This window comes from Bos mutus, chromosome 6 (assembly GCF_027580195.1).
Source record: "Bos mutus isolate GX-2022 chromosome 6, NWIPB_WYAK_1.1, whole genome shotgun sequence".
NCBI classification, from domain to species: Eukaryota; Metazoa; Chordata; class Mammalia; order Artiodactyla; family Bovidae; genus Bos; species Bos mutus.
Genome location: NC_091622.1, coordinates 115,399,885 through 115,427,525, shown reverse-complemented (window position 1 = coordinate 115,427,525; position 27,641 = coordinate 115,399,885). Strand labels below are relative to the sequence as shown.

Here is a 27,641-nt window from a genome sequence, read left to right as displayed (position 1 = left end):
TCCCGTGGGACAGCCCGGTGCCCCTTCTGTGCCCGGGTTCCCCCCTCTTAGGTCGGGGAGGACCACCTGAAGAAGGGCAAGCTGAGCTAGCTCCTGTTTCATTTTTGGATTGTTGCTGGCAGAGAGAAATACGACGGAGTTTTGTGTGTGCACCTGCTCAGTCCTGCCGCCTTGCTGAGCTGGTTTGCTATTTCTAAACATTCTTTAGTGGATCCCTGGGGTTTTTCCTGACCACCTAATCTCTGAACGGTTTTGCCTTTTCTTTTCCAATCTGCATAGCTCTTATTTCTTCTTCCTGTATAACTGTCCTGGAAACTCTGGCTCAGTGGTGAATAAAAATGTCCTTCCCTTGTTCCTCACTGGACAGGAAGCTTTCGGTCACTCCCCACTGATGGTGATGTTAGCTCAGGGTTTTTCACTGATGTTCTTCACCAGGTTGAGGAAGTTTCCTCCTACTCCTAGTTTGTTGAATGTTCTTTAAAAAAAAAAAAAAAAAAGTTGTCTGCACCGGGTCTTAGGTGCGGCACACGGCGTGTTTAGTCTTTGTTGCGGCCTGCGAACTCTCAATTGCAGCATGTGGGATCTAGCTCCCTGACCAGGGATTGAACCTCAGCGCCTTGCACTGGGAGTGCGGAGGATCAGCCACTGGACCACCAGGGAGATCCCTATTGAGTGTTCTTATCGTGAAGAATTGCCAGATTTTGTTAAATGCTTTTTCTGCATCTATTGAGACAGTTGGGGCTTCCCTAGTATCTCAGCTGGTAAAGAATGCGCTTGCAATGCAGGAGACCCCGATCAATTCCTGGGTCCGAAGATCCCCTGGAGAAGGGATAGGCTACCCACTCCAATATTCTTGGGCCTCCCTGGTGGCTCAGATGGTAAAGAATCTGCCTGCAGTACAGGAGAACTGGGTTTGATCCCTGCATTGGGAAGATCTCCTGGAGGAGGGCATGGCAACCCACTCCAGTATTCTTGCCTGGAGAATCCCCATGGACAGAAGAGCCTGGCAGGCTACAGTCCACGGGGTCACAGAGTCAGACATGACTGAGCGACTAAGCACAGCACGCTGAGACAGTTGTGTGGTTTTTGTACTTTATTAGATTGATAAATCAGACAAGGCGATGGCACCCCACTCCAGTGCTCTTGCCTGGAAAATCCCATGGGCGGAGGAGCCTGGTGGGCTGCAGTCCATGGGATCTCGAAGAGTCGGGCACAACTGAGCGACTTCACTTTCACTTTTCACTTTCATGCATTGGAGAAGGAAATGGCAACCCACTCCAGTGTTCTTGCCTGGAGACTCCCAGGGACGGGGGAGCCTGGTGGGCTGCCGTCTATGGAGTTGCACAGAGTCGGACACGACTGAAGTGACTTAGCAGCAGCAGCAGCAGCAGACTGATATATTGTATTGTTGTTGCTCAGTCGCTCAGTCGTGTCCAACTCTTTGTGACCTCATGGACATGCCAGGCTTCCCTGTCCTTCACCATCTCCCAGAGCTTGCTCAAACACATGTCCATCGAGTCGGTGATAACCATCCAATCACCTCATACTCTGTCGTCCCCTTCTCCCACCTTCAATCTTTCCCACCATCAGGGTCTTTTCTAATGAGTCGGTTCTTCCCATCAGGTGGCCAAAGTATTGGAGTTTCAGCTTGAGCATCAGTCTTTCCAATGAATATTCAGGACTGATTTCCTTTAGGATGGATTGGTTTGCTCTCCTTGCAGTCCAAGGAACTCTCAAGAGTCTCCTCCAACACCACAATTTAAAAGCATCAATTTTTTGGCACTCAGCCTTCTTAATGGCCCAGCTCTCACATCTAGATATGACTACTGAAAAAACCATAGCTTTGACTAGAAGGACCTTGTCGGTAAAATAATGTCTCTGCTTTTTAATATGCTGTCTAGTTTTGTTGTAGGTTTTCTTCCAAGGAGCAAGTGTCTTTTAATTTCATGGCTGCAGTCACTATCTGCAGTGATTTTGGAGCCCAAGAAAATAAAATCTCTCACTGTTTCCATTGTTTGCCCATCTATTTGCCATGAAGTGATGGGACCGGATGCCATGATCTTCGTTTTTGAGTGTAGAGTTTTAAGCCAGCTTTTTCACTCTCCTCTTTCACCTTCCTCAAGAGGCTCTTTGCTTTCCGCCCTAAGGGTGGTGTGATCTGCATATCTGAGGTTATTGATATTTCTCCCAGCAATCTTGATTCCAGCTTGTGCTTCACCCAGCCTGGCATTTTACATGATGTACTCTGCATAGAAGTTAAATAAGCAGGGTGATATAATGTATTACATGCTTGAATTTTGCTTTTTGAGGGTTTTTTTGGCCTCAACATAATTCCCCCACCAGGGGTTGAACCCAGGCCCTGGCAGTGAAAGCGCTGTCTTAAGAACTGGACCACCAAGGAATTTTCTACATTCTTTGAATTTTGACTGTTAAATCAAGCTTGCATTCCTAGGTTAAATCCCACTAGGTGTGGTCTAGAATTCATTGTGTGTGGTGCTGGATTCAGCTTGCTGGTGTTTTGGTGAGGAACTTTATGTCTACACTCATAAGGGGTACTGGTCTGTAGTTTTCTTGTGAGAAAACTTGGTTTTGGAATCAAGGTAATGCTGGCCTTTTAGAACGAATGCCTTCCTCTGGATTTTGGCAGAGTGTATGAAGGACTAGTGTTCTTGAGGGTTAAGTTAGCTCAGTTGTAAGAGGAAGCAGTGGAAACACAGTGGACAGAGGCCTGAAGGTGGGAGCGTGGTGGATTTGAGTAACGCCAGCCCTGGGCTTGGCTGGTGCAGGCACATGGTGGGTGGAGGGCAGGAGGAGAGCCCGTGAGAGAGGTCCACAGGGGCCGGATCCGGAAGGGCTGGTGGGATGTGAGCAGAGCAGCCATGGACATTGGGTGTGTGTTAGAGAATGTGCCAGGGGGAGGGTGATGGAGGAAAGAGACTGGAGGCCCAAAGGGAAGTGAGGAGAGGAAGTGGTGGCACCCAGAGGTGGTGGTGGCACAGGCAGGGGGGGTGGGGTGGAGGCAACCTGGGGGGCTGGGAATGCTGTTGGGAGGGGTTGGCAAGGGCACTGTGAATGGGCACGGAGCGAAGGGAGGTTGCTGGGAGAGGCCAGGGCTGGCTGCGCTGGCCTGAGGGGAGCCGGAAACCAGGGGCAGGCAGCCAGGTGGGAGCAGGGCTGAAGCTAGACCTGCCCTTGCTGCCCGTGGCCCATGTTAATCAGCAGTAGAGGAGGCAGGATGGTGGGGAGGCCACCAAAGGCCTCCGCCAGCCTGGGGGTCTCCTGGGAGAGTGGAGGGTTCCGAGGAGGTGGGAGTTGCCCAGGACCAGACCCCTGACTCCTGCGGGGAATCCCGGGTCAGACCGGCGCCGCAGCCTTCCCCGGATGGGGCACTGTCGCCCACCAGCCCCGCCTGAGCCGAGGGGCAGGGCGGCCCTCGCCCCGACTGACCAGAACCCCTCAAGGTGAGGTCCGGGGAGAAGGCAATTTCCCAAGGACTCCGCCGTGCGGAGCCGGGTGGGGCGGGGGCCTTCTAGCCGCGGGGCCGTGAAGCCGGCTGCCCGTTCGCCTCTGAGGCTTCCTGACTTCGGGCGGCCCCCTCGGGGGTCCTCCTTGCGCCCGTGCACCTCCTCTTTCCGGGCGGCCGGGGGAGAAACGGAGGGCCGGGCGGGGCGGTGCCTCACCTGCCCCGGGCCGTGCGAAGGGAGGAGCCGGGGGCGGGGCGGCCTGGGCTGGGGCGGAGCGAGGGGCGGAGCCGGCCGGGGCGGCCGGGCTGGGAGCGGGGCGCGGGGAGGAGCCAGGGGGCGGAGCGACCCGGACTGTGGCGGGGCGAGGGCGGGGCCGGGCGGGGCGGCCCGGTTGGGCGCCGGGCCGGGGGCGCGGCGGCATGGCGGGCGCCGGGCCGTGGCCGCGGGCCTGGAGCCGCCGGGAGGCTGGCTCTGGGGCCGAAGCGGCGGCTGGGGCGCGCGGCCCGGGGCCGTGTCGGTGCGCACAGGGGAAGCGGGTGCGAGCTGCCCCCCCGATCCCAGCCGGGCCCGCCGCGTGGACATCGTGAGTACAGAGCGGGACCGAGCCGGCGCTTCCGGCGAGAACAAAGGCGGGCTGGTGGGCGGGGGCCGGCCCCCCGCGGGTCTGGGGGCTCCGGACGGGGCGGGGGCCCGTCTGTCTGCCGGCACCTCCTTGGGCAGGCACCAGCGCTGGGCCCTCTTCTCCCTATGTCCGCGGTGCTCTGTCCTGTGCCTGCCGGGCGGGCACGGGGGTGGCGCGCTTTTGTCATAGTCTCCGCTGTTGGGGGACGCAGACCAGAGGGCTGGCTTTGTGTGCAGAGGAAGCTGGAGGGGGCAGCCCTCGGGACCTAGGCAGAGGGCGAGGCCGGGGCCCCAGGGAGGAGTAGGCGTCCGGGCAGACGGAAGGCAGCGAACATTTGGTGGAGCACTCTGGCTTGCCGAGAGCAGTGGTTTTCTCTGTGTGTGTGTGTGTCTGGGGATGGGGCAGCTGTTCCAGCAAGACTGGGCTTCTGGGTCTGACCCTGACTCCTCCAGCTTCACTGTGGACCCAGGAGGGATGAGGCGCAGGTGGGATGGGGGCAGCACAGGGTCGGGGGTGCAGTTCAGAGGGACCAGGAGTAGACGGTGGGCCGGAATGTAACTGGGCATTGAGGAGCCTCACAGAGGAGCGCGCTCTGAATCTTCGATTTGAGGGATGAGTAGGAGTTCTTCATGGAGGAGTGGTAGCAGTCATTCCAGGCTCAGGCTGGAAGTGTGAGACTGGAAGAGCCTGCCAGGTTTCTGGGAGAGCGGCTGGAACAGGAGGAGGAGGCTGTGGAGTGGGGTCCTGGAGTGGAGGGTCATGTGTTAACCCCAGGCAGGCAGCCTGTCCCTGGTGACTGCACTGCGTGGTCCCTGCCTGAGTGATGCCCCAGGCTGACGGGGTGTATCCCAGCCAAGCCAACACATGGTTGTCGTGGCCATGGTGGGCAATAGCGTGTTCCCATCCCCGGCTAAGACATGTCCCCTTCCTTTTGTGTTGTAGCTTCATGGCGGCCGAAGAGACACACTGGCCTGTTCCTATGAAGGCCATCGGTGCGCAGAACTTGCTCACCATGCCTGGGGGTGTGGCCAAGGCCGGCTACCTGCACAAGAAGGGCGGGACCCAGCTGCAGCTACTCAAATGTGAGTCTCCTAGGTGGGGGTGAGGGGCATGAAAGGAGGCCCCGGGGATAGGGCTGAGCCTCCCTGGGCCTCTATGGCAGGTAACCTGCCTTCCTGAGCCTCTGCTTCCTTCCTGCCATGGGCCCTCTGGAGTTTCCCTTCTGTCTCTGCTCATGCACCCTCGGGCCCTGAACTTGGCCTTTCTAGCCCCCAGGGCTGTGGGAGGATCTGGGGTGGTGCAGCTGGGGGAGGCTGGAGGGCATCGGACACACAGTGCTGACTCCCCGTGGCCAGGAGCTGTGGGCCCTTGTTGGTCTGGTAGGTCTGGCTCCTGGATGGTACCCTCACCGTACCAGTTCGGTGTTCAGTGAGCCAGACAGTCACTCTGTCCGTAGTGAACCCATGTGCCAAGCCAACACCCATCTGTGTGCTGGGTCTCTGGAGAGCTTCATGAGACTGGGGCTCTGGTCCCTAGGCCCCAGGCCTGGGAGGTGCTGGGCTTTGAGACACTGCAGGCCCAAGAGCGTCAGGACCTTGTCCATCCCTCTGACCAGCTGCGAGGTCCGATGGGGTTGTTCGAGCTGTGCCCTCTGCCAGGGACTCCCTGACCCTGTGTTGCCTGGTTGAGGTGCCCCAGGCTGACTGGTTTGGTGTCTCCCTCCTCCTCTCTGAACCGGAGGCTCCAATGAGGGCCTGCAGCTGAGCTGCTCCTGGGCCTAGGAGGAGGTGCTCAGGGATGGGGCTCTCACCATCACTACCTGGGGTCGGCTCCGTGTTGGGCGGGGGAGGGGGGCGCTCTTGTTGGCTGCATCTCTGGGCTTTTTTGCCCCCACCCTCATTCCACCACCTCCCAGCAGCTGGGCAGCACCAGCAAGGTGGCTCTGGCTTCCCTGGCTGCTGGCCCTGTCTCTGCCCTTCCTTGAGCCAGCTTTAGTCCTTGTTCCTAGGCACCACACAGTCCCCCTGAATCTCCCCCTGCCTGGGGGGGACCTGCATGCCCATCAGCCTGCTGCCTGTTTAGACTCTGGCGTGGAGCCATCCTGGGCCTCTGGGCATGGTCCCCAGAGTGGGGCCTGCCCGGGGCCGAGGCTCACCCACCCTGCCCTGCCCGCAGGGCCCCTGCGCTTTGTGGTCATCCACAAACGCTGTATCTACTACTTCAAGAGCAGCACATCCGCCTCGCCGCAGGGCGCCTTCTCGCTGAGTGGCTACAACCGGTAAGTGCCCTGCTGACTGTGCTGCTGGCCGCCGCGGCCAGTGGCTCCCCCTGGCTCCCACTAAGGTAGGTCCAGGCCTTCCTGTTTGTGACCCCAGCCCTTTGGACCAGCCCCACCTCTGCCAGTCCCTCCTCTCCTGAAAACCAGCCCTCAGGCTTGGCCAAGGGCCTGGGGGGGGAAGCGAGGGCCTCCACCAGGGTTGGAACTCCCAGAGTCTCCCTCAAGCCCTCCTTCCTCCCCACGCCTCGACCTCTCCCCCACTGCCGCCGCCTTCTGGCCAGGAGCCCAGCCTGCTGGCCCAGGCTGTGCGCTGGGGCTTTAATCGGCCGTGAGCCTGCCCCCCAGGGGCTGTGTGACTGATGGTCCGCCGGGCCGTGGAGCAGGCGCCCGGATGGGATGGGGCATGTTGGCGTGTACGGGCCTGCCCTCAGCCTCGGAGACCTGCGTTGCAGGGTATGATTCCTGGCTGTAGGCCTTGGGGTCACAGCACTCCGGTCCCCTGAGGAGGGCCTGGCTCTTCCTGCCTGGGGGAACCCGCGGGTCTTGTGGTGTCAGTGGCAGGACGGGGACCCTTGGGGAGTGCTTCTGGCCTTTGTGCGCATCCTGGCTTCCAGCGCAGCGCCAGGTCTGCAGGCGGAGGGCAGGGAGGCTCCAGGGTCCTGTGGCTGCCAGCGAGCACAGGGGGCGTGGGGCTGTGGGGTCCTCTGAAGAGGGACATTTTTTTTTTCCTGCACCTGAAATATTTTTTATGGTATGAATCTTTCTTTTTTACACAACTGTGTTTCATAAAGTACAAACCCATAGCACGGGAAGAACAATAATCAGGTCAGGTATTTAAATACATGTTTTGCACGTTCTATTTTGTCCTCACAGCAGTCCTGTATGATGATCAGGGATGACGTTGCTGTCCCCATTTTACAGATAGAGTAACCGAGACTTCAGAAGGTTAAGGGGCTCGCCCAGGTTAGCCAGGAAATAGCCAGAAACTCAGATTCTCCAAGTGCTCTTCTTTCTAAATGTCTCTGTGCCATAATGACAGGAGCTAGAGGGACATTTCTTTTCCCCAGACAAACCGCCTGGAGCCTGGTGGGGGTGCCACCTTGCCCCAGGGTATGGTCCAGGCCCTCTGATGGCACCTGCCCGGGTGCCCAGCCTGACCGCATGCCCCCGGCAGATGTGATCATTCCCTGAACCCCACGTCTTGGCTGCGGAAACAGCCACGGTCACTTTTCTGAAGTGCTCTGGGGCACGCTGCCTGGGAACAGGGGTGGGGCCGAGGCTGACCCAAGCCCTGTGAGGGACCCCAGCAGGCAGGCCAGGGGTTAGGCGGGGCCCCAGGCATCCAAGTAAAGTCTTGCTGGGGGGAGGCCAGCGAGGGTGGAGTGTCCTTGACTCGGAGCCCTGCACCACTGCTTCCTGGAAGCCCTCCTGGGTTGGCACTGTCTCTCACCGCCCTCCCTTGCCCACACGCTTCCCTCTGCTGCAAGCACCCAGGCCTTCAGGCCACAGCGTGGGGGCGGGGGGAGAATGACCGTGTCCCTCGGGACGTGGTGCTGGGGGCCAAGGCCTGTCCAGGGGCGGTCTGTGCTCAGGCGCTCCCTGTGGGCGGGGAGCAGATGGTGACCACTGGTAGTACTGCCCGCAGGGTGATGCGGGCGGCTGAGGAGACGACGTCAAACAACGTCTTCCCCTTCAAGATCATCCACGTCAGCAAGAAGCACCGCACGTGGTTCTTCTCCGCCTCCTCTGAGGACGAGCGCAAGGTGCTGGGGGCAGGCACGGGCGCGACCCCCACGTGGGCCCTTGCACTCAGGGTGGTGGTCTCAGGAGGAGCCCTGGGTGGGCCCGTGGAGGGCCGCAGCACCAGAAGAGCCAGCCTTGGGGGTCAATGCAGACCAGCCCAAGCGGGGAGGGCAGGGCAGGTGAGGGCGGGTCCTGCCCGCTGAGGCCCTGGCTCACCTGCAGAGCTGGATGGCCTTGCTGCGCAAGGAGATTGGCCACTTCCAGGAGAAGAAGGAGCTGCCTCTGGACGCCAGGTGGGCGGGGCCTGGGGGTGGGCGGGGTGTCCCTCAGCCAGGCCAGGACTGTGAGCTGGCCCACAAACCCCTGGGGGCTGGGCCCAGGGTCTCCTCTTTGAAGGCGCTTCTCCAGGTGCCACCTGGGCCGCGTGTGTGGGGTGTGCCCCCTAGTGTGTAAGCCTGTGTGTGCGTGCGCCCTGTCGGGGGCGTCTGTGTGGGAGGTGACATGTGGTTTTACCTGTCCAGCCAGGAGGCCTGATTTTATAATGGCTTAGTCCTTTGGGTTCCCACCCCCCTTCACGGGGGAGTGAGTCCCCAGGGCAGTGGGCCAGCCCGTCTGGGTCTTGCTGACTGCATGGGGAGGCTGGCTCAGCAGACAAAGGGGCTCTCTGCGAGGGAACAGCATCTGCCCCATCCTTTCAGAGATGAGGATTCCAGGGGGCCCCTGCCTGAGCACCCAGGGCAGGAGCAGGCGAGGACCTGGGCCCAGCCCTGAGGCCTGGCACCAGGCTGGGCAGTCGGAGTGCGCCAGTGGCAAGAACCATAGTGGGGCTGAGAAGGCAGTCGTCGCCCGCTGCAGTCTCCTGTTCTCTGTGTGTCTGCGTGTCCAGCTCTTTCCTGTGTCCACACGTCCCTGTGCATGTTGTTCGTGTACTCTTCTGTGTCTCCGTGCCCACGCCTGCGTTTGCGTCTGTCTGCGTGTCCCGAGAGTCGTGTGTCCGCGTGTGTGAGTGCAGGCGGCCCCCTGCCCCGTCCTCACTGCCTGCCCCACTCTCAGCGACTCCAGCTCGGACACGGATAGCTTCTATGGTGCCATTGAGCGGCCGGTGGACATCAGCCTGTCTCCGCACCCCACAGACAGCGAAGGTGAGACGCGTCCCGGGGCCCAGCCCGCGCCCCTGCACAGCTGGCAGCTGCGCAGGAGGGAGGCATAGCTGACTGGCCTGCCTGCTCTGCCCCTTGGGCTTTCCCAGGCAGCCTGAGTGTCCTGGGTCCGGGGTCCCCATCCTGGCCCCTGCCTCCCTGAGGGGGTGGGATCGGAGGGTGACGCCCAGCAGCCTCGGGCCTGACTCCCGTCCGCCCCGCAGACTACGAGCATGACGACGAGGACGACTCGTACTTGGAGCCCGACTCCCCCGAGCCCGGGAGGCCCGAGGGTAGGTGGGGCAGGCCTGCGGCCTGGGCAGTGCATGGGGCGGGGAGCAGGGCCTGGGGACTGGACAGAGCTGCCCCAGCTGGGAGTGGTTGTCTGGGTACGGCTCTGGGTGGCCTCCGGCCTGACCTTCTCTACCTTAGGCCTCAGTTTTCCTCCTTTGGCTCAAGGGTTTGGAGGATCAGACCAGGAGGGGCTGGCTCTGGTCTCTGATCTCCTCCAGTTACTCTGGGGTAGGAGAAGGGTGGTTCAGGGATAAGTTGGGGGGGCCCTACACTTAGCCAGGCCCTGGCTGAGCCGGGGACAGGAAGGCTAGCTCTCTGTGAGCACCTCTGGTGGCCATGTGGTCACTCCCTGCCCCACCCAGCCCCGCCTCCCACAGCCAGGGTGACAGGCCTGTACCCGCATCCCTGGGAACACAGGGAGGGGTGTGGGAGGGCCACACCTCTGTCCTACCCTCTGTCCTGTCACTTCTGCCTCTGCCGTCTGTCCCCATCTCTCCGTCCCCTGCCTTCTGTCTCGTTGCTCGCTAGTCCTTCTCCCACCCCGTTCTCCACCCCTAGCTCCTCTTGTCCTTGTCACTTTCATTATCCCCGGGGACTTGGCCCAGTTCTTCCACCGCCGCCTACCTATTCCTTGACCTCTTCCCCAGTGACCTTGGCTTCTGCCTTCCTTAGTCCCCTCACAGCCTCCTCTTAGCTCTTGTGGTTGTTGTTCAGTCTCTTAAGTTGTGTCTGACTCTCTGCGACGCCATGGACGGCAGCACGCCAGGTTTCCCTGTCCATCACCATCTCTTGGAGCTTGCTCAAACTCTTGTCCATCAAGTTGGTGATGCCATCCAACCATCTCATCCTCTGTCATCCCCTTCTCCTCCTGCCTTCAATCTTTCCCAGCATCAGGGTCTTTTCCAATGAGTCAGCTCTTCGCATCAGGTGGCCAAAGTATTAGAGCTTCCGCTTCAGCATCAGTCCTTCCAATGAATATTCAGGACTGATTTCCTTTAGGATGGACTGGTTGGATCTCCTTGCAGTCTAAGGGACTCTAGAGAGTCTTCCCCAACAGCACAGTTCAAAAGCATCAAGTCCACTCAGCATCCACTAAATGTCTTGTAGCAGCTTGAACGTGTCATGACCAGACCCAACCTGTCACCCCCAGCCAGCTCCCACCCTTCCTCCTCGCCTGTCGGTGGGAGTCCCAGCCGCCCTCTGAGCCCAATCCTGGGAGGCTTCCTGGTGTTTTCTCTCTCTCTTGCACCCTCTCCGGGAACCTGATGTGGCACCTGGGCTTCGGGAAGTTTTTCCCAGGCTTTGGAGGGCAGTTGGGGTGGGCCCAGTGGCGTGAGGCGGGCCAGACCCAGAAGGAAGGCCACACCAGGAGTGCCAGGTGTGGGGGGCTGTGGGGCAGCCAGGCTGAGGGGCAGGGGCCTTGGCTGTCTGCCGCCCACTGAGGGGGTGCAGCTGCAGCCTCCAGCGGGGGACGCCCGCTTACCACGTGGCTGTCTTTGCTCTGCAGACCCCCTGATCCACCCGCCGGCCTACCCTCCGCCCCCCGTGCCCACGCCCAGGAAGCCAGTCTTCTCTGAGGTGCCCCGCGCCCACTCCTTCACCTCCAAGGGTCCAGGCCCCCTGCTGCCACCCCCGCCCCCTAAGCGTGGCCTCCCGGACACCGGCCCGGCCCCCGAGGACTCCAGGCGGGAGCCGCCACCCCTGCGGTGGGTGGAGCCCGGCTCCAGGGTGCCAGCCGTCTCCCGGAGGATGAGCGACCCCCCGCCCAACATCCTGCCCCCCGGGCCCGGCCTCCGGAAAGCCCCTTGCTTCCCTGAGAACAGCAGCCCCAGCCTGGAGCCCCGGATTCCTGCGCACGGGGTCAGCCCCTCCAGCACAGCCACGGCTGCCTCCCGGAACTGTGACAAGCTCAAGTCCTTCCACCTGTCCCCACGGGGGACTCCTGCCCCCGAGCCCCCACCTGTGCCGGCCAACAAGCCCAAGTTCCTGAAGATGGTGGAAGAGAGCCCCCCGGGGGAGGCGGCCAGGCCTGGATCCCGTGTGCCCCCCGTGGCCCCCCGGCCACCTCCGCTGAAACTGCCCATGCCCGAGGCCGCAGACCGGCCTCCCGTCCTGCCCCGGCCAGAGAAGCCGGCGCTCCCGCACCTCCAGTGAGTCTGTGCGGCACAGGACCCTCCCTGCCCTGGGATACCCCTCCCTGGCATGTTTACCCTCTGGTGACCCCTTCTCCCTGCCCCTGGCTCTCAGCCCACGTGGGTGCCAGGCAGCCCTGGCACGGGGGAGCAAGGCTCCTTGATCGCCCACCCGCCTGGACTGACCGGCTGCCCCTGAGGCCTGCTCCAGACCCCATAGGCTTCATTGCCGGGCAATGCCAGGAAATGCGTGTGTCATGGCAGCCCCAGCCTGTGGGGCCCTCAGCGGTGAAGGCTCTGGGTCCACGGGGCGAGCCCCGAGTGGATGCTCCTGCCCGGTTCTCCCCAGGTGCCCTTGACTGTGTCCTGCTCCCCCCAGGGCTCTCAGCGCACCGTGCCCATCAGGACGTCCCTGGTGGTTCTGTCTTGTGAGGGGCTGCAGAGTCGCAGGCCGGGTCCCTGTGTCAGGCTCTGGGCCTGGCCCCGAGCGCCACAGGGCTGCCTGGGGCATAGCCAATCATCCACAGCACAGCCACACGCACAGCCCGGTGGCCCGTCCAGGGTGGCCTCCCTGAATCCTCCCTGGAGCCCTGGAGGCTTAGGAGCACGTGGCCACGTGTGAGGGCGTGTCCCTTTGGCTCGGGCTGTTGGCATCTGTTCCCAGGGGTTGTCGGGGGAGCATGGCTTGGCTGAGGCCACAGGGCTGGCCCGTGGCAGGAAGACCGCCCTCAGACCGGGGCCTTTAACCGCAGCGTTCAGAGCTCAGGACGCCCTGGGCCAGCAATCCCAGCTCAGGTTTCTGGGCCTCAGGCGATTCCTGCTGTCCCAGGGCGGTCAGCACGGACACCCCCCTACACACACTGCCCCGCCCGGAGCTCCACGGTCACGAGCCTTTGACGTCTGCTGGGGCTTCAGGCGCCAGACCCCCTGGGTTCCGAGGCTTGGTGTGGTAGCTCGGAGGGCGAGGCGGGTCACCGAGGGGAGTGGGGCATTGTCCCACGTCCAATGGAGCCGCAGCCTCCCTCTTCTTGTCCCACTCCCAGGCGATCACCCCCCGATGGGCAGAGTTTCAGGAGCTTCTCCTTTGAAAAACCCCGGAAACCCGTGCAGACTGACACGTCACAGGCGGACGCTGGCGGGGAGGGCTCTGACGATGACTATGAGAAGGCGAGGCTGGGTGGGGGGGTGCCCACATCTCAGTTGTCGGGGGGGTGGGGAGCTGCCGGAAAGCTGGGGGCTCTGGGGCTAGAGGGTCAAACCTAGTGCAAACTCCTGGTTCCCAGCACAGGTTGGCAGCCAGCGGGGAGGAGGGGACCCCCACCCCCGGTCCTGGGCCATGACCCTGACCCTGACCCTTGACAATGACCACTCAGGTGCCACTGCCCAGCTCAGTCTTCATCAACACCACAGAGTCCTGCGAAGTGGAGAGGTCAGTGTGCAGTCTGCATTTCTCCACGGCCTTTTTTGGCAGACCTGAGGTTTTCTGCCAAGGCCCCCCGCCTCAGGTCTCCCCGCCTTTCTGTCCCCCCACTCCCGGGGCTCTGTGCATCTGCCGCCGTGGCCCCCGGTGCTCTCGGAATGGGGGAGGCAGGTGGGCCTGGAGGGTTTCTGAGAGCTGCCCGCGGGTGGCTCCCCTCCACGCAGCCGTGTCGCCGTAGGCTCTTCAAGGCCACGAGCCCCCGGGGGGTGCCCCAGGACGGTCTCTACTGCATCCGGAACTCCTCCACCAAGTCGGGGAAGGTAGGCACCCAGGGAGCTGGGCCTGGGGTCCCGTCACCATCGGGAGTGATGCCCACCCCCAAGCACGGGCATGAGGCAGGAAGGAAGGGGTGGGGTTCCTATTCCTGCACCTTGAAGGGGGACTTCCTGGGGGCGGTGAGCCTGGTGGGACGTCTGCTGGCTCTGCCCAGGCCCCTCCAAGGGTGACTTGTGTGACCTCACTGAGCCTCAGTTGCCCCGTGACTATCAGGGGCGGCTCTAGCGTGGACCAGACACGCTGCTGTCACTCACGTCTCACCCGACTCTGAGGGCAGGAGCCCCAGGGCGAGGTTGCCCGTTGCGACCCTGCTCTCCGTGTGCAGGGCTGCCCTCCCCCACGGACCCAGCCTTGACTCTGCTGCCCACCGGCTCAGTCTCTGAGGGGCCCACTTAGTCTCTGAGGGGCCCGCTCGGTCTAAGGGTCATCGTCTTCCCAAGATGAGCGAGCCCTGTGCTGCGTGCTTCTCTCCCTGCAGGTTCTGGTTGTGTGGGATGAGACCTCCAGCAAAGTGAGGAACTACCGCATCTTTGAGAAGGTGAGCAGGTGGCCTCGCTGAGGGCCCCTGGAGAGGGGGTAAGCCTGCCCTGGGGCCTGGCTGGGGTCCCAGGAGTCTCCCTGGTGGAGCGCAGCCGTGGGCACTCAGAGGCCCGTGCCTCCAGACTCCCCTCCTCCCTCCCCTCCCCCCTCTCCCGGCCCAGCTGTGTCCCCCACGGACCCCAGAGGAGATGGGGTGACCCTCGGCTTATCTGCAGACCTTGCCGGCACCTCCTGGGCGGGCGTTGCTGCCGAGTGCCCCATTTCACACGGCAGGCAGGTGGGCCAGCCCCCCTGACCCTGGCCCCCTCCACCCCAGGACTCGAAGTTCTACCTGGAGGGTGAAGTCCTGTTTGTGGGCGTGGGCAGCCTGGTGGAACACTACCACACGCACGTGCTGCCCGGCCACCAGAGCCTGCTGCTGCAGCACCCCTACGGCTACGCCAGGCCCAGGTGACACCTGTTGCTGCTCGGCACTGCGCAGAGGCCACCCCGTCGGCCCCGGCCCCAGGCCGCGCAGGAGGAGGCTGACCTGCACAGGAGGCTGAGTGGAGCCAGCGGCGAGCTCTGACCCGGGGCCTCTCCAGAGGAATCTCAAGGCCAGGCCCTGGGCCCCAGAGGATGGGGTGGGGCTCTCCCATCTCTTCCTGCCCACTGCCCAGGGGCCCAGGACCGAGCCCGGGCTGGACTTCATGGACAGGGATGGAGGTCCCCCAGCACACCCACCCTGCACTGGGCTGGGAGCTTGGCAGGGCTGGCGTATTTGGGGTGGGAGGACAGGGGCTGGACCCCCCAGGAACGTTACAACACAGGCTCCATGTGGGGCCGGTGCTGAGCAATAAAGCACAGATGACTGTTGCACCGTGGCCAGGGCTAACTGAGTACCCACTCCAGGGTCCAAGCAGTGACCTCGGCAGGTCAGCTTGCCCTAAACGGTGGTCTTGTCTTCCAGGCACAGGTCGCTAAATGGCTTGCTCTGGGTGCACAGCTGGTCACAGGACAGGACCCCAGAGTCGGATAGTCTGTGTTCCAAACCTGTACATGAAGAGCCACATTCCGCTGCTGTGAGTCCGGTCCAGGGCAGTGAGGCTGCAGAGCTGAAGGCCCCGCATGTCTCTAGTTGAGTCATCTGCTGGATTAACCAGCAGTTGGGAGACAGCCGGGTGGGAGGCTCTCCCGGTGTCCACTGTCCGTGGCAGAAGGGTCTGCAGGGGCTGGGAGCTTGGAACCCAGCTGGGGGCTCCAGGAAGGCTTCCTGGAGGAGGTGATGGCGACTGTGCTGTGGGAAAAGTGGGCCCCGTGTAGGCCAAGGATGGGTGGGGACGATCGGACCAGACGTCCAGGTGCTTCGGTCCGTACTCAGCGCAGGCCCAGCCCTGAGTACCTCCGCGCTTCCTGTCGTGAATTCCAGCAGGGCTGGTCTCCCTGGCGTGACCATCTGGGGTGAATTTCTTTTCCATAAAAACAAGCTCAGCTGGTGTCAGGGCTGCCAGGGAACCCAGGGCCATTTGATTCTCCGCACTGCCCTCTTTTGCTGGGAAAGAGGAATTTGCTGTGTAAAACCCAGGCCATGAGAGCACTTGTGCCCACTAGCACTGATTAAAGGTCCCAGGAGAAAGTCATTCACGCATCCCCTCCTCTGCCCTGGGGCACGTCCTGGGTGAGGTGGTGGTCAGAGGAGCAGAGAGGGGGCCGGGCAGAGATGTTGGCTCTCTGGTGGGGAAGACCGCGGCCGTCTGCTTCCAGAAACCGGGTGTCCAGCACCAGCTCTGCAGATGTTTCCCACTTTAGCCCCCGGGGATGGGGGTGGGGAGGCGGTCACGGCCTCTGGGTGACCTGGGGGTCACTTAGGGACACCCCCACTCTGGGGGTCTGGGGCTCTGGAGTCCTGGTGTTCCTCCCCCAGCATCTGCAGGCAACGAGCAATTTGCCCTCCTTCACCCGCTCTGCCCTGAACCCCCAGAGGCACACCGTTCCCGCGTGGCCGTCGCTTCAAGTGGGGACTGGGGTCAGAGACGCAGTTTCCAGCAGGGCTCGGGGTCTGCTGTGCTGGGGACCGCCGCAGGAGGCTACTGCTTTTAGCTGGCGTGCAGCTGCTTGGGAGCCAGCTCGTGTTTGAAGACCCCGAGCTGGAAGGTGTGGAGGTTCTGGCGTCCAGAGCCAGGTGACAGGTCCTTCTGGCTGCCTGGACAGATGGGGCCTATTGCTGCCGGAGACCCAGCACAGGGTCTGCTGGGACAGCTACCCAGCTCTGTGGACCACGCAAGCTCAGGGCCTCGGTTGCTAGAGTGTGTGGGTTGGGGGCAGTGGATGGGGCACCAGATGTGGTTCTCTGACGTGGAGGTGGGGGCATCCCAGACCTGCCAGAAGGTTCTATTCCCCACGTCGGCTGGAGGGTGGTTAGCACCGAGCACTTCCTGTACTCGAGGCGCTAAGCTGCACACGACTTAAGCCGCTGCTCTCCCAGCTCCAGGCAGACCGTTCACAGGTGAGAAAACCGAGGTGCAGAGTGGCCTGGGTTTGCGTCCCAGCCATGTGATCTGCCCTTAGCCGCTGAGCCCAGACCCTGGCATCTGTCCAGCAGCCTTGGATAGGCATTGTGGGGTGTCTGGTTAATCTGCACCCCCCAGGGTTCCAGACCTGCCTTCACCCAGCGAGGGGGACACAGCTGCTGGGGTGGCGGAGGACAAGACCGACCCATCTTGCTTCTCTGCCCTCCCAGCCCCAGTCTGTGGGTAGACCCGCCAGGAGGCCCACCCGAGGGGCCATGTTGCCCCTCACCTTACAGACAGGGAAGCTGAGGCTCAGAGAGGCTCCGCTGACCTGCCCAGCCCGTTGGTTGAGTCCAGAGGTGGTTCAGTCCCTGCCCTTGGGAAGAGGCCCCAGCTGCTTTGAGGGCTCCTCCAAGCCAAGCACTGAGCCTGGTTTTACTCTTCCTGCAGTTGATCAGAAAGAGCACAGAGAGCCCCTGTAACTTCTGTTAATAGTGATTTTTTATTGCAAAAACGTGCTTTTAGAACCAGAAGAGACCTGACGAAACAAACCGGGATTGCTCCCTGCCCCTACTGCAACTCTGGGTCACATGGCGTGGACGCCCCCTGCTGGCCTGGGCGGGGAGTGCTTCCAGCAGCCCCCGCTGAGCACCAGGGGTCTCGGCTTGGGGCCAAGGGGCTTCTTGTCCAGCTGGGCGGCACTGGGCTGGCCTCTGGAGGGGATGGCAGGGCCACCCAGGGAACATCAGGAGAGGGAGCTGGTGATGGACAAACCTGCATCCCCAGAGGAGGGGCAGTGAGGGGAGGACCGAAGCCCCCTTCTGGCTGTGACCTGGCAGCAGGGAGCCCCTGGCCGGGCAGCCTGCACACACATTAGAGATAGTTGCTGGTGGCCAGGCTACCAGCACTCTGGGGAGGGAGAGTCACGGGGCATAGAGCAGCCCTGACCCATCTGCCGCCCTCAGAAACCTCAGAGGCTGCCTGATGGCTGCCCCTGTGTCACCCTCCAGCTGCATCCTGGCCACACCCTGAGCTACTCAGAGCTGAGGCGCCTCCTTTTCCCTTTCATTTCCTGTGGAATAAAACGCATTCAGAAAAGAGAACCACACACAGATGTACAGTGTAGCATTGCTATGAGGGGGACCAGCCCCCCGTGCCCTCCCCAGCTCAGCGCCGCCCCTCCCGTCTCCCCGGCTTGTGGGGGGCTCCTGCTTTACTATGAAGCCTGCATCTGTCTCTGTGCTTTGCTGTTTGTGCACCTACGTGAGTGGAGTCATACCCATGCAAGCTTTGGCATCTGGCTTCTGTGTGTCGTGTCTTCCAGGTTTATCCAGGTTGCTGTGCATAGGTGTAGTTTCTTGCAGAAAACTCTTCTGTTGATCGTAGCGTAGTTCATGGATCCATTTTACTGTGGACGGACGTTTAGTTTGCAGTTTGGGACAATCACAGACAGTGCTGCTAGCAACAGTCCTAACTGTGTTTCTGACCCATGCGTGCACAGGTTTCTCTGGGGTGTGTACTCAGGACTCGAGTTCTAGGGCATCAGGGCCTTCCACTGTTTCCCATGAATTCTGCGGTAAAAGATCTGTGGTTCCACATCCTTGTTAACACTCGGAATTGTCAGACTTTTCTCCATCTCTGCCAATCTGGTGGGTGTATAATTATGGCTTTAATTTGCTTTTAGCCAGTTACTACCGGACTTCCCTGGTGGCTAAGATGGTAAAACATCTGCTTACAATGTGGGAGACCTAGGTTCAATCCCTGGGTCGGGAAGATCTCCTGGAGAAGGAAATGGCAACCCACTCCAGTACTCTTGCCTGGAAAATCCCATGAACGGAGGAGCCTGGTAGGCTACAGTCCATGGGGTCGCAAAGAGTCGGACACGACTGAGCAACTTGACTCACTCATTGGACGTGAGCTTGAGTGAGTTAACACAATTCCGAGTGTTAATAAGGATGTGGAACCACAGATCTTTTACCGCAGAATTCATGGGAAACAGTGGAAGGCCCTGAGCAAACTCTGGGAGATAGTGAAGGACGGGGAAGCTTGGTGTGCTACAGTTCACGGGGTTGCAAAGAATCTGATACGACTTAGTGACTAAACAATTACTGATGAGGCTGAGCACATTTTCACATATTTATTAGCCATTTTGATTTTGTCTCCTGTGAAGTGTCTATTCAACTCTCCTGCCCATTTTCCTGTTTGTCTTTTTCTATTAATCTATAATAATTCTTTATATAGCCTCGATACTGTCAGTAACATGTGTCATGTATATCTTTCCAACTCTATAATTGTTTTTTGGACGGAGCACGGGGTAAGGATTCACTTTCCTGCCTCCCCACAGAGGGCTTCCCCACCTTTCCCTGCGTTGTTTACGTATAGTCTGTCCCTTCCCCACGCATCTGCAAACCCCTCACCATCTATCTGTACACGTGTAGGTCTGTGACTGGCCTCTGTTCTGTTCCGTTTGTCTGTTTCTGTGCCAATACTGGATGGCATCACTGACTTGATGGACGTGAGTCTGAGTGAACTCCAGGAGTTGGTGATGGACAGGGAGGCCTGGCGTGCTGCAATTCATGGGGTCGCAAAGAGTCGGACATGACTGTGCGACCGAACTGAACTGATGCCAATACCAGGCTGTCTTAATTACTGTTGTTTAGTTAGTTCTCTTGGGCTTCCTTGGTGGCTCAGTGGTAAAGAAGCTGTCTGCCAATGTGGGAGATGCAGGTTTGATCCCTGGGTCCAGAATATCCCCTGGAGAAGGAAATGGCGACTCACTCCAGTATTCTTGCCTGGGAAATCCCATGGACAGAGGAGACTAGTGGGCTGGAGTTTATGGGATCACAAGAGTCAGACACAACCCGTCAGCTAAACAACAACAACAATTAGTCCTCATATCTGGTAAAAAGTAAGTCCATGTTTTTCTTTGAATGTGTCTTGGCTGTTCTGGCTCTTAGTGTTTCCATGTAAGTTTTTTCTTGCATGTTTAAGTTTTAAAATCATCTAGTCAGTTCCATTAATGACAACTCAGTTGGTATTTTGACTGGGAGTTCATTACAGCTATCAATCAACTGGTGGACATTTGAAATCATTGATCTGATTCATGAACGTGGGTCTCTCTCTTCATTTGGGTCTGTCTTTAAGGTTTACTGATGGGATTTTTATAATTTGTCCTTTGTGTTCTCGCTTAGCTTTTGGGAGGTTTGATTCATAGGTGTTTCGTATTCCCTTTATCGTATATGGTTTTAATTCTTTGTTATGTGACGGTGGCGTATAGGACACGCTTTGTCTTAACTGCAGCGATGTGTCCGTTTGTGTTCCATGTAATTAAATCTGTTGTTGTATTGTTCCGTCTGTGCGGGTGTTTTTCTTTTTCTCTTGTTTTTTCTTGCTTTTGGATTGAGCAACCTTTTTTTTTTTTTTCTTTTCAAGCATGCCACTTTCCCTCTTCTAGTTTGAAAGTTATATAGTCTATTTCAGTTCTTAACTAAATTTAGAGCAGTCAGTACTTTTACTGTCCTGCTCAACACAAGGAGTACAGGTGACTTTTTTGGTTGTACTCTGTGGCATGCAAGATGTTAGTTCCCTGACCAGGGATCGAACTCATGCCGCCTACGGTGGAAGCTTCGAGTACTAACCACTGGACTGCCAGAGAACTGCCTGCAGGTGGCTTATTTCATTGATCTCATTGTTTGATATTGATATTCATTGTTGTTTGTGTCTAATATTGTATTTTTATTTTTTTAAGCTCCTACATAGAGGCTTCCCTGATACCTCAGTTGGTAAAGAATCCGCCTGCAATGTGGGAGACCTGGGTTCAATTCCTGGGTTGGAAAGATCCCCTGGAGAAGGGAAAGACTGCCCATGCCAGTATTCTGGCCTGGAGAATTTCATGGACTGTATAGTCCATGGGTTTGCAAAGAGTTGGACACGAGTGAGCGATTTTCACTCGAAAGACAGTATCACTCACAAGATACACAATACCTCCCTTATTCTTTTTTTTCTGGAAAAGCAAAGTGTACTTTAATAGCATTTAAACTTTTTATGATGATAAAATGTACGTAAGTTTACCATTTTAACCATTTAAAGCATACAGTTCCATGGCATTCAGTACATTCACATTGTGAATCGTCACCACCATCCATCCACTGAACTCCTTTCATTCTGTAAGACTGAAACTCTCTATGTGTTAAATAGGAACTCCCCTTTCCCCCTCCTCCCTTCCCATTTCCCCTTCCAGTGTTGCCCCTGGCAACACTGTCTGCTTTCTGTCTTAAGAATTTGACTACTCAAGTCCTGCACTTCAGTATTCTGGCCTAGAAAATTCCACGGACTGTATACTCCATGGGGTCGCAGAGTTGGACGTGACTGACTTTCACTGGCCACTGGCAGGGCCCTCATACAAGTGGAATCATAATTTGTGTTTTTGTGACTGACTTGTTTCACTTAGCATTATGTCTTTTAAGATTCATATTGTAGCCGATGGCAGAATTTCCTTTTTAAGGCTGAATATTATTCCATTGTATGGACAGACCACATTTTGTTTATCAGTCTATCAAAGACACTTAAATTGCTTCCTCCTTTTGTTTATGGTTAATAATGCTGCTATGAACATGCATGTACAAATGTTAGTCTCATATATACCACGAAGTGGAATTGCTATGGCATATGGTAATTCTTTAACTTTTTGAAGAACCACCACACCATTTTCCCCACTGATTGCACCATTTTACATTTCCACCAGCAATGCACAAGCATTCCAATTTCTCCACTCCTTGTCAATACTTACTTTCTTTTTTTAAAATAAAATGGCAATCCTAATGGATGTTAAATGGTATCTCATGGTGGTTTTGATTTGCAATTTTTTAATGCTTAATGATGTTGCGCATCTTTTCATGTGCTTATCTTTGGAGAAATGTCTATTCAAGTCTCTTGCCCATTCCTTAATTGGGTTGTATATTTTTTTGGTGTTAACGTGTAGATAGTGTTTCTTATATGCAGTTTTCTTAAGATTGGGTTCTTCAGAAGCAAAACTTTGAAGAGGAATCTTGTGCAAGTGATTTATTGAGGGAATGTTCTCAGGATAAGCTGAATGGGGGAATTAGCATAGTGCAAAGGGAAAAACAAGGGGAAGAGGTGGTTCAGCTGGAGGGTAGCTTTAACCTGGACCTAAGGGAATCTGGACCCACTTCAGTGTTCTTGCCTGGAGAATCCCAGGGACGGGGATGCCGTCTATGGGGTCTCACAGAGTCGGACACGACTGAAGCGACTTAGCCGCAGCAGCAGCAGCAAGGGAATCTGGAGTATGACTGTTCTACATAGTTGGTTTTGCTTTGAAGGGACCAGCCTTTTGTACCCCAGGTCAGCCAGGTATTGTTCAGGTAGGGAGATAACCTCCTGGGTGAGGCAGCACTCTGGAGAAAGGGGGTCCGTGGCAATTAGCAGCTCACACTCACAGCGCCTGAGAGTGGACCACTTGGAGCACCCACCCAGAACAGGGATGTGGGCTGGGCACCAATGGCGACTAAGTCCACCCCTTGAAGAGCTCAGATTCACTTAATGTTTCTCACATTCAGTTCAGTCCATTGAGACATGGACTCTTCAGTGTTTTCACTGGTCCATGTACCTGGGAGAACTTCCGGACGATGGATAGAGGGATAAACTGTGTGGCCCCCACTGCTGCAGTTGGCCTCAAAGCCACACTGATACTCCCTTTCCCACCACGCATTCCAGACTATTCTTCGCAACTCGCCCTCTCCTCTGGGAGTCCGGTCCCTGTGCTTATCAAGCCATGTTGCTGCGCCTCACCTTATAGTTTTCACCTTGGTTTGACCTGGGTCTTTTTCGTATCTTCTGTGTCAGCACTTAACGAGCTCAGTGGTCATCTACTCCCCTCCCTTCAGCAAGCCCCCACTGACATCTCCTGTGGGCCAGGCTCTTTGTTGGGTGAAAGGAAAACAAAGTGAGTGATGCAGAATTCTGAGTCTTGTCTTGAGACAAGTCCACATCCAGGAGATCAGAGGTCGCTGTCTCTTATCCACGGAGAGTGTCCCCGACCCTTCTGCAGGTCAGGCCAAGGAGGACCCTGCTGGGAGGGCAGGCCTGGATTCCACACTATTCCTTCACTGCCCAGCTCTGGGCCTCAACTTTCTATGGGCATAAAGGGAGCTGGCCATATGGCTCCTGCGTCTTCTGAGGACTCCCATAAGACCAACAGGAGGGGCAATTTGGGGAGGTGCCTCCAGGTCACTGGCAGATGGCCTGGTCTCACCGATGCCCTGGTTCTGCGAAGGTCCCTGGTGCTCTCGCTCATCCAGCATCAGCACGCCAGGCTCCGGGCATCAGGCAGTGGCCGCATCGACAGAGCCTTATCAGGATCCACAGGTCTCGCTGTCTTGGCCCCACCCTGGCTGCCAGCCCAGCCCCAAACTCTGGGCACAGGAGCACAGACTGGGCACAGGGGTAGAGTCCGTCCACTGGAAGAGTGGGCGAGTCGGGCAGGGAGAGGCCTGGGGCCTTAGGCCGAGAAGGGCCTGGGACGGATCCTTTGGATCGAGCTCCTGCGCTTCCTGCAAACCTGCCCTCCAAGAGCCTAAGTGAAGTGAAGTCACTTCAGTCGTGTCCGACTCTGTGCGACCCCATAGACGGCAGCCCAACAGGCTCCCCCGTCCCTGGGATTCTCCAGGCAAGAACACTGGAGTGGGTTGCCATTTCCTTCTCCAATGCGTGAAAGTGAAAAGTGAAAGTGAAGTCGCTCAGTCGTGTCTGACTCTCCGCGACCCCATGGACTGCAGCCCACCAGGCTCCTCCATCCATGGGATTTTCCAGGCAAGAGTACTGGAGTGGGGTGCCATTGCCTTCTCCGTCCAAGAGCCTGACCAACGACAAATGAATGAGGCTTCCAAGAGCCTCACCATCGACAATGAATGAGTGGCCGAGCGGCTTCGGGTGAGCAGGCGCCACAGGCACGCCGGCCCGACCTGTTTCAGCGACGAGGCATGTGGGCCTGCGAGCGACCGTCCCCACGCGCTGGACCCCGCCCGGTCCAGGCTGGGGCTGGGCGGCCTAAGTCCGACTCTGCCAACAGGCGGCAACCCCGCCCGCTCAGGCCCCGCCCCTCGCCACCTCGGCCCCGCCCCGCGGCGCAGCCCGCGCCCAGCCAATAGCAGCATGGGTTGCTGGGAGGTGCGGCAAGGGCTGGGCCTATGGGGTGGCGCGTTGATGGGCTGCGGCGCCGCAGGCCGCACCCAGCTCGGGCGGCTGGGGCTGTGAGGAGGGCTGAGGGGGCGGGAGGCCGGGCGGGCCGGGGCTGCGGGCCGGGGTTCGCGCGGCGGACAGGGGGCGGAGCCGGAGCCGGAGTCGCCGGAGCGGACGGGCGGCTGTCGCACTGGGACCTAGGAGCCTTCGCGCTGCCCGCCATTCGCCTCTGAGGTGAGGCTGGTGCGCAGCGCGGCGGGGGCCTCGGGGCTGCAGGCAGAGCGGCGGGCCTTCGGCTGCGGCACGGAGGGCGGGGGCCGCCTTGGGAGGGGTCCCCGCCTTTCGGCCGTCGGCCTTGAAGGGCGGAGGCGGGGTGGGGGGTGCCTCTATCCTGCAGACCCTTGGCCCCAGGGGCTGGTCTGTGGAGACGGCTGGACAGCTTGTCGGTGGGCTGGGTGGTGGGCTTCGGGGGTCCCTGTGGAGAAGGAGGGCGCGGGCTGGACGGTGGCCCGGCCCGTGGCCCCGCGGTGCCAACGGCTCCAGGGTTCGTGCACAGACGCAGGCAGGCGCGGGCATCCGGATCGTGCCAGCTGTCTGCTCTTTTTTTTTTTTTTTTTTTTGAGAAAACGACAGCTTCTGCCGTGAGAGAGAAGCCACATCTGCCTGCGGACGGTAATAGGGCTGTCCTGCAACTTGATTAGGGAAGGGACTGTTGCTCCTCCTCGCCCTCTCTTTCTTTTTCGTCTCGGGCAGTGTCAGAGGGTCTCTTGCCTGTTAACCGTTGTATTTTTGCTCGAGTAATTCATGGTCAGGAGATTTCGTAAGCTTTTGCGTTCACTTCATGCATTCTTACCTTAAAATAAGTATTTTTTTGGTTAACCTGAAACTGCCAGCAGTGGTGTGACCACATGATTTTATGCCTAAATGACAGAAAGCAATTTGTCATATCCGCACGGGCCAAAAACATAGCTGAGCGTTGTATGCAATGCTGCTCGTAAATTGTTACAGAAGGATTTTTTTTTTTTTTGCGGGTGAAAAATGTTACTTCTTAATGATAGGAAATAAGCTGTTGAAAGGTCTACTCTGTCGTCTTAAACACATCAGTGAAGGCGCCCAGTGAAGCTGGAGTCGATGAGCGCCATAGAGGGGAGGGCACCTCAGGCAAAGATGAATTGTATGAGGGTGGGATTGTACAGCTGGGGTCTTTAGTTAGCGGGCAGGTGCCAGCCCACGTGTAAATTAGTTATTTAAATCCAGAATCTTGGTATTCTGATTGTGGGTTACACTAGAATGGTAAAGTTGTTTTTTAAGGAAGTGAGTGGTTTTGGCAGTCCCAACTGTTTTTCAGAGTTTTGATGTGGTTTACAGCAGGACAAATTACTTGTGTGGTTTCAGTTACAGAGGCTTACCGAAAGACGTGAAGCTAAATTCTACCCAGTCTTCAAAAGGTGGGATAGTTTCCTCTCTAAAATATAATTTATACAGCTAGCCATTTTTTCCTTTAACTCTTTGATGTTGTCTGATATTGGTAAGGTTGTGTTTGGTATTCAGTTATTGATTTTGCTATAAAAGGTGTTTCTTTAGATGATTATTAGTCTTTAGTTAGTTCTTTCAAGTTGTCCTTGTATTGAATCAGTAAATACTGAAGTGCTTTAAAAGATACTTTAAAAAAATAAAAAAAAAAATCAGATATCCAACCGGTTTAACATTTTCTTGATTGTCATAATTTTTAACAGTTTGAGAGCTAATATCAAAAAGACATTTTATTATATGAAACTTAGAGATTAAATTGGACTTTATTTATTTTTACATGTTTAATTCTTCCCACCACATGTAGAGAGACTAGTATAATAAACCTCTCTACCCTCATCTAGCTTCAGTAGTTACTTCACTCATGGCTAATTTTGCTTTACCTGTATCCTCATACTCAAGATGTCATATGATTTTAGCTGTTAAATATTTCTGTATGAATATTTTCTTGATTTTTAACAGTTTGAATCAGGATCCAAATGCGTACATTGTGACATGTTTTAATCTATAGGCTCCTCCTCCATCTTTTGTTGTCGCTTGTGATTTATTTGTTGCTGAAATTGTTGGTTTGTCCTGTGGAATTACTCCCAGTCTGGATTTTATTCTGTTCTGTAGTTTATCTACATAGTATTTGCTGTAAACATAATGTAATTTAGTTAGAGCTAAAGGCATTATCAGATTCAGGTTTGATTTATTTTTGGCAAGAAGACTTTATAGGTTAGTAACAGATAAGGATTAGTAGTCTTTTAAATTGAAGTATAGATGATTTATAGTGTTTCAGGTATATATATCATGTGTATATCAAATACATATTCTCTTCAGCTTCTTTCCATTATAAGTTATTAGAAGATATTGAATATAGTTCCTTGTGCTATATGGTAGGTACTTTTAAATCTGTTTTTTATATAGTAATGTGTATCTGTTAATCCCAAATCTCCAATTTATTCTGCCCCCTCTTTCCCCTTTGGCAGCTATAAATTTGTTTAGTCTGTGAGTCTGTTTTGTAAATAAGTTCATTTGTATAATTTTTTAGATTTCGCGGAAGTGATATGCAATGTCTTTCCTTGTCTTGCTGCACTTAGTATGATAATCTTTAGGTCAATCAGTATTGCTGCAAGTAGTCTTTCTTCATGTTTGGATCCCTTAATGCTTAATGTTTAGAGTCATTCTTTCATTAGGTATTAAAAATGTTGCTATTTTAATTATATAACTTCATCATTTATTAGCTGGAGTATTTCTATAAAGAGCAATTTCCCTTCCTTCATTATTTGGTTACCTTGAATTGTAACTCTATTAGGAAAGGCAGGATAAATGCTAAAGCCTGCTACATTTTATATTAGTTTTCAAAATAATGAGTTGGCATCCTCCGAAAGTAGCCAGTGAGTTGTGTATATGTATTTGTGTCGTTGTGAATTCATGGATTTAAACGTATTTATATGGTTCAGTTCATCGTAGATCCTTATTGAGACTCAAATTGTTCCATCATTGTGTAATAGAAATCTGTTCAAATTGGCTCCTAAATCCTTTAGACACAAGTCTTTGATTGCTCTTTTTTCTGGTATGACAAACCACACCAGGCTCATGTTGTACATTTTTTGTCCCAGCCCTGGAATCATCATTTCTCCAAGCGGCCTTGATTTTTTTTAATGAATAAATAATATTTAGTAATTACAGTCTGTGCCGTGGAGTTGTTTCTTGCTGCTAAGTTGATCATTGTTTGTAGGTCTTTTCAGTGCACACATGGCGGATTACTGACACTTTTAGTTGTAAAGCAAGATGACAGAATTCTGTTTAACCTTTTTAATCTTATATGTGTCTCTTTTCTTCTAAGACAAACGTCTTGACTCTAATTACTCATTGTTTTATCATGCACTGTATTTCAGTATCAGAAGAATAATATGAACACTACCACCAACTAATAAAAGGTGTTTAAGAGGGTTTTTTGTATTCTTATTTGGAATACGTAGTCGGTCAAATTACTGTGTTTTAAAATTGCTTAGAGTAGTAGTTACTGCGTGATTTTGCTACCACTGGATGTGTAGTGTTCTTTTGTTTTTTATTTTGTATTCAATGTTTAGGAATTGCTTTTTCTTTTTCTTTTTCTTTTTTCAAATTGAAGAAATACCATGTAAGTTACAGGTATACAGTGTAGTGATAAATAATTTTTAAATTATTATTTAATTGTTGGAATATTGGTTATACTCCATTTATAGTTATTATAAAATACTGGCTAAGGAATTGCTTTTTGTCTTCTTTTGAGGTTCCATGTATAAGTGGAATCATGTGGTATTTGTCTTTCTGTCTGACCTAATTTCACTTATAGTGTTCTCAGGATTCATGCATGTTATAGAAAGTATCAGAATTTTCTTCTTTTTTAAGGCTGAGTAACATTCCATTGTATGTAAATACCACACTTGTTTATTCATTCATCCCTCTGCAAATATTTGTTTTGCTTCC

The 27,641-nt window shown here is 55.9% G+C and overlaps 2 protein-coding genes across 16 annotated transcripts in view; both read left to right on the top strand.

Annotated features, from left to right (window-relative positions):
• SH3BP2 (SH3 domain binding protein 2) overlaps positions 1–14,824 on the top strand; it is a 35,354-nt gene extending 20,530 nt beyond the window's left edge. For 3 of the 5 annotated variants that reach the window (XM_070372822.1, XM_070372818.1, XM_070372821.1), the window contains exons 2-13: positions 5,029–5,168; positions 6,262–6,364; positions 8,010–8,127; positions 8,330–8,400; positions 9,161–9,249; positions 9,471–9,539; positions 11,048–11,690; positions 12,716–12,839; positions 13,046–13,101; positions 13,331–13,412; positions 13,907–13,966; positions 14,285–14,824. In XM_070372822.1, coding sequence (XP_070228923.1) covers positions 5,033–5,168; positions 6,262–6,364; positions 8,010–8,127; positions 8,330–8,400; positions 9,161–9,249; positions 9,471–9,539; positions 11,048–11,690; positions 12,716–12,839; positions 13,046–13,101; positions 13,331–13,412; positions 13,907–13,966; positions 14,285–14,422 — 1,689 coding nt within the window. In that variant the 5' untranslated portion in view covers positions 5,029–5,032 and the 3' untranslated portion in view covers positions 14,423–14,824. Of the gene's footprint in view, positions 1–3,853; positions 4,048–5,028; positions 5,169–6,261; positions 6,365–8,009; positions 8,128–8,329; positions 8,401–9,160; positions 9,250–9,470; positions 9,540–11,047; positions 11,691–12,715; positions 12,840–13,045; positions 13,102–13,330; positions 13,413–13,906; positions 13,967–14,284 lie in introns of those variants that run through there. The other 2 variants (XM_070372820.1, XM_070372819.1) reach the window with 2 other exon arrangements.
• Positions 14,825–23,692: 8,868 nt separating this feature from the next.
• The window catches only part of ADD1 (adducin 1), a 91,325-nt gene continuing 87,376 nt past the window's right edge, over positions 23,693–27,641 (top strand). For 3 of the 11 annotated variants that reach the window (XM_070372790.1, XM_070372796.1, XM_070372797.1), the window contains exon 1: positions 23,693–23,888. The gene's annotated coding sequence lies outside the window, so the exon portion shown is untranslated. Of the gene's footprint in view, positions 23,889–24,304; positions 24,327–25,049; positions 25,103–27,641 lie in introns of those variants that run through there. The other 8 variants (XM_070372794.1, XM_070372798.1, XM_070372795.1 and 5 more) reach the window with 6 other exon arrangements.